Source organism: Cheilinus undulatus, unplaced genomic scaffold (assembly GCF_018320785.1).
Source record: "Cheilinus undulatus unplaced genomic scaffold, ASM1832078v1 Contig19, whole genome shotgun sequence".
Lineage (NCBI taxonomy): Eukaryota > Metazoa > Chordata > Actinopteri > Labriformes > Labridae > Cheilinus > Cheilinus undulatus.
Genome location: NW_024571686.1, coordinates 30,001 through 35,625, shown reverse-complemented (window position 1 = coordinate 35,625; position 5,625 = coordinate 30,001). Strand labels below are relative to the sequence as shown.

General features: G+C 43.1%; 1 protein-coding gene across 1 annotated transcript in view; it reads left to right on the top strand.

The window, feature by feature from the left end:
* Window positions 1–212: 212 nt before the first annotated feature.
* Window positions 213–5,625, top strand: part of LOC121506637 (NLR family CARD domain-containing protein 3-like) — a 30,862-nt gene continuing 25,449 nt past the window's right edge. Inside the window, exons 1-9 of the mRNA XM_041782457.1 lie at window positions 213–218; window positions 299–403; window positions 484–588; window positions 669–773; window positions 854–958; window positions 1,039–1,143; window positions 1,224–1,328; window positions 1,587–1,691; window positions 2,394–2,498. Of these exons, the coding sequence (XP_041638391.1) occupies window positions 336–403; window positions 484–588; window positions 669–773; window positions 854–958; window positions 1,039–1,143; window positions 1,224–1,328; window positions 1,587–1,691; window positions 2,394–2,498 (803 nt within the window). The 5' untranslated portion in view covers window positions 213–218; window positions 299–335. The remainder of the gene's footprint in view (window positions 219–298; window positions 404–483; window positions 589–668; window positions 774–853; window positions 959–1,038; window positions 1,144–1,223; window positions 1,329–1,586; window positions 1,692–2,393; window positions 2,499–5,625) is intronic.

Here is a 5,625-nt window from a genome sequence, read left to right as displayed (position 1 = left end):
GTCTAAAGATGAACCTGAAACTTCAGAAATGACCCTGGACCCTCAGACTCAAGGTAGGACTGCTGATTAAACAGCTTTAATAGACAAATGTTAGGTGGATCTCTGAGGTCTTAGACAGAGATCAGAGTCTCCTGTACCCAGCTGTCTGTCCATGAGGACTGACCGGTCTAAAGATGAACCTGGAAACTTCAGAAATGACCCTGGACCTCAGACTCAAGGTAGGACTGCTGATTAAACAGCTTTAATAGACAAATGTTAGGTGGATCTCTGAGGTCTGATAGTAAACCTGATTGTGTAGACAGAGATCAGAGTCTCCTGTACCCAGCTGTCTGTCCATGAGGACTGACCGGTCTAAAGATGAACCTGGAAACTTCAGAAATGACCCTGGACCCTCAGACTCAAGGTAGGACTGCTGATTAAACAGCTTTAATAGACAAATGTTAGGTGGATCTCTGAGGTCTGATAGTAAACCTGATTGTGTAGACAGAGATCAGAGTCTCCTGTACCCAGCTGTCTGTCCATGAGGACTGACCGGTCTAAAGATGAACCTGGAAACTTCAGAAATGACCCTGGACCCTCAGACTCAAGGTAGGACTGCTGATTAAACAGCTTTAATAGACAAATGTTAGGTGGATCTCTGAGGTCTGATAGTAAACCTGATTGTGTAGACAGAGATCAGAGTCTCCTGTACCCAGCTGTCTGTCCATGAGGACTGACCGGTCTAAAGATGAACCTGGAAACTTCAGAAATGACCCTGGACCCTCAGACTCAAGGTAGGACTGCTGATTAAACAGCTTTAATAGACAAATGTTAGGTGGATCTCTGAGGTCTGATAGTAAACCTGATTGTGTAGACAGAGATCAGAGTCTCCTGTACCCAGCTGTCTGTCCATGAGGACTGACCGGTCTAAAGATGAACCTGGAAACTTCAGAAATGACCCTGGACCCTCAGACTCAAGGTAGGACTGCTGATTAAACAGCTTTAATAGACAAATGTTAGGTGGATCTCTGAGGTCTGATAGTAAACCTGATTGTGTAGACAGAGATCAGAGTCTCCTGTACCCAGCTGTCTGTCCATGAGGACTGACCGGTCTAAAGATGAACCTGGAAACTTCAGAAATGACCCTGGACCCTCAGACTCAAGGTAGGACTGCTGATTAAACAGCTTTAATAGACAAATGTTAGGTGGATCTCTGAGGTCTGATAGTAAACCTGATTGTGTAGACAGAGATCAGAGTCTCCTGTACCCAGCTGTCTGTCCATGAGGACTGACCGGTCTAAAGATGAACCTGGAAACTTCAGAAATGACCCTGGACCCTCAGACTCAAGGTAGGACTGCTGATTAAACAGCTTTAATAGACAAATGTTAGGTGGATCTCTGAGGTCTGATAGTAAACCTGATTGTGTAGACAGAGATCAGAGTCTCCTGTACCCAGCTGTCTGTCCATGAGGACTGACCGGTCTAAAGATGAACATGTAAACTTCAGAAATGACCCTCAGACTCAAGGTAGGACTGCTGATTAAACAGCTTTAATAGACAAATGTTAGGTGGATCTCTGAGGTCTGATAGTAAACCTGATTGTGTAGACAGAGATCAGAGTCTCCTGTACCCAGCTGTCTGTCCATGAGGACTGACCGGTCCATGGACCCTCTGATAAACTTCAGAAATGACCCTGGACCCTCAGACTCAAGGTAGGACTGCTGATAAAAAAAGCTTTTAAAGGAGAATCTCTCAGAGATTCATAAGACTGAATGACATACCAGTTGTATGTGAATCTATTATTTCCTTTTTAAACATAATGTCTTTTTCTGCTTTGTCTAAATGTCTTTTCAGAATAATTTTAAGAACTTTATTCATTTAATATTTTCACATCTCAAATCATTTAAGTCAGATGGGACCAGGTCAATGAAAATGTTTAAAAGGACATTTATTTTTATCTAAAATTCAACTACATTAACATGATTTTATGGTGGGAAAAAAATTGAAAAAATCAAATATTATTAAATGTATCATTTTAAAGAAGTGCGATCCTCTGAATGTAAAAGCTCTTACTGCTCAGAGTGGTGCAACTTTTAGTTTGAAATGAAGCCGTGAAAATTAATCAATAGTTATCCAATTTAAACTCCAGCTGACACTCAGAGAGTGAACTAGTCTTTAGATTTCTCTAAGAAGGAGAAACAACTTTCTTTTTCAGTCACTGTCACTGCCTGGTGGCAATACCAACCTAAACCTGGGATGATGGCAGCTCATCAATAAACTCTTTCTTTTGGTTCAAAAATATGCTTCCAATCAAATGTCAGGTGGTCCAATCAAATGTCAGGTGGTCCAGTCAGCTTTAATAGACAAATATAAGGTTGATCTATGAGGTCTAATAATAAAACCTGATTGTGTAGACAGAGATCAGAGTCTCCTGTACTCAGCTGTCTGTCCATGAGGACTGACCGGTCTAAAGATGAACCTGGAAACTTCAGAAATGACCCTGGACCCTCAGACTCAAGGTAAGAGATCATTTACCGTGAGTTTTAAAATTTTATTTTAATTTATTAATAATCTCAAATTTGACAATGCAGAGGTATGATTGATCCTCCTCTGAGTGTCAGCTGTCAGCTAGAGTTGTCATATCGGCCAGCCCCAGGTTCCTCTCCCTGGGTCCATTTGTAGGGTGTCCAGTCTCAGGTTCCAGTCTCAGGTTCCTCTCCTGGGTCCATTTGCAGGGTGTCCAGTCTCAGGTTCCAGTCTCAGGTTCCTCTCCCTGGGTCCAATCCAAGGGTCCATCTGATCCCTGTTCTAGGGTCCATATGTAGGGTCCAGTCTCAGGTTCCAGTCTCAGGTTCCACTCCCTGGGTCCATTTGTAGGGTGTCCAGTCTCAGGTTCCAGTCTCAGGTTCCTCTCCCAGGGTCCAATCCAAGGGTCCATCTGATCCCTGTTCTAGGGTCCATATGTAGGGTCCAGTCTCAGGTTCCAGTCTCAGGTTCCACTCCCTGGGTCCATTTGTAGGGTGTCCAGTCTCAGGTTCCAGTCTCAGGTTCCACTCCCAGGGTCCAGTCTAAGGGTCCATATGTAGGGTCCAGTCCCAGGTTCCAGTCCTAGGGTCCATTTTCCAGGGTCCAGTCCCAGGTTCCCTGTCCTAGGGTTCACTCCCAGGGTCCATCCGTAGGGTCCAGTCCCAGGGTCCAGTCTAAGGGTCCATTCGTAGGGTTCAGTCCCAGGTTCCCTGTCCAAGAGTCCACTCCCACGGTCCAGTCTAAGGGTCCATTTGTAGGGTCTGGTTCTCAACCTCTCCACCCCACGACCCCCAACATAGAGGTACCAGAGACCGGGGACCTCCTCTGTACCTGGAGGTGGGTGAACACAGACATCCACATTCTGGAAAAGTCATGTGGAGACAAGGCCGTCCATAAAGAGGGATAAATGGGAGAGCTTTCTGGCACCCAGCCAAAGTGAGGGCACATGGGGGTCACCAAAACCATGGTCTACTGTAAAGTTAAGCTGTGATGTCCATATTTCATATTTAACCTGAAAAAATCACCACTTTTATCAAAGAAACAAAAATCTTTTTTAAATCATTTGTGTAGTAAAAAGCCTTCTTAAAATGTAAATAATAATAATAACAACTAAAATGCTTCATGGGTTAATAATGGCAAAGGGGGGGGGTCTTAAATGGGATGAAGGGGCAAAAATGGGCATATGTATATAGTAGCAAAAGGGAGTTCAAGTGTGGCCGCAATGGCTTTAAATAGTCAAAAATGAGTGAAAATTTAGTGAAATGGGATGAAAAATTGATATAAACTGGCTAAAAAGGGTTAACTGGGAAAAGGAAAAATAGGCAGATACTGGCAGAAATTAATTAAACTAGCAAAAATGGGCATATTAAATAGTGAATTGTGCTTAAAATGGAAGAATTGGTTTAGAAGTTGCAAAAACAGGCAGAAAAAAAGTGGTGAAAAGAGTTTAAAATGGACAAAAATAGGTGTTAAATGGTGAAAATGTCTTAAAATTGGTGGGAAAAACTGATGAAAAGGGGTTTAAAATGACAAAATTGGCACAACAGAATAATTTTAAAAATTTTCTTTGTTTTTTATGGCATCCGGAGACCCTCTCTCGGTGTCTCACGACCCCACTACGGGTCCCAACCCCAATGTTGAGAACCACTGGGTTAGGAGGGGTGTAGTGTGGTTTGTTCTCTCTGTCTCGGCCCCTACAAGAACCGATATGTAGACCAATCAGACGAGTATGCGTAAGGATATTTAAACTAAAACGGAAAAAAGGGATGATGATATAAGTCAAAACAGTTGTCATTAAAAACTGGCTAAAAACAGGACAGCTGTGCAAAATCTAAACTATAGCATTGGAGATAAGTGCCCTGTATTCACACAAACCTTTTACATCTCTTTTTGAATAGTTAGAAACATTTCAGATGAATCTACAGAGGGCAGTAGCATCCACAGTTCCTATAAGTCGCCACTAGATGGCAGCATGTCCCAGCCAAGGTGAGGGGGGCCAGGACCCTAGAGAGGGGGAAGGTGAGACCGCTGTTAGGGGCTCCCAACTCTGCATGTTCAACACCAATAAATCAGACATTCCTGCAGGTCTTTAGCCTTTACTCCTGTAGTGTGAGGATTTTAACCTTTAGATCCATGCAGTAGCTAGCTTTTTAACATCAGACTCTGTAAAATCATGTCTTTACACCCATAACCATGCAGTCGTTTCAGTTTTTTAACCTTCAGTCACGCAACAACTGTGTTCACTGTACTCATGAACTAGAGTTACAGTCTTTAAAAAATCATGTTCCTATGCTTAGTTTGTCACCTGGGAGAAAAGGGGAGAATAAGGAGAAGGATTCCAGGGGCCCATGATTGACAGGGGCCCAGAGAGGCCCCTAATACAGTTATAATGCTGACAAAATAATATGACACCTAGTAATACACGTACAATCACCCATATATATATACCCGCCATACACCCCCCCATTTACATCAAATGGTTCAGTCCACCTGCTCCGTCAGACAGCCTGCAGAGCGTTAACTTTTCACAGACAGCGAGCGGAGGCGGAGACGGCAGGACGCCTCAAAAATCAGAGAGTTAAAAAGAAAAAAGCTCAGACAGGAGAAAGAAGCGAAGGGTCGACAGTCAGCCAGTTGTTTCGTAGGCAGGGTGGGTCTGTTGGTGGCTCATGTGATGGAAAGTTCATTAGCCTGTAGTCTATTCCTAACTGTGTACAGACTTTATAAGCTGGCTCCCTTTTCCCTCCATATTAGCTCCTATTTCTGAAGAAAAGTCTGGATTTATACATTTCACTGTTTGAGTTAAACAATCAATGCAGGCAAACGTTTAGCTGCTCTGATCATATTCAATCAGTCAAAAAATGATGTTCTAAAAGACACGTCAAGAGCAGCAGCAGCAGCAGTCTGTCAGCCCCCCCCCCAACAAGCAAATAAAAAAGTCTTTAGTCTGTATTTATTTCAGAACGATTTTAAGGGTTTGAAAGCATCAGCTCTCTATGAAATATGATGTTTGCTCAGTAGTTTGGGACTCTCAGCCCTCTGCAGGAACAGAGATCATTTCTAGGGTGAGTGCTCTCAATCCAACCAGACAAATGTTTACATTTACTGGAAATCAGAAGA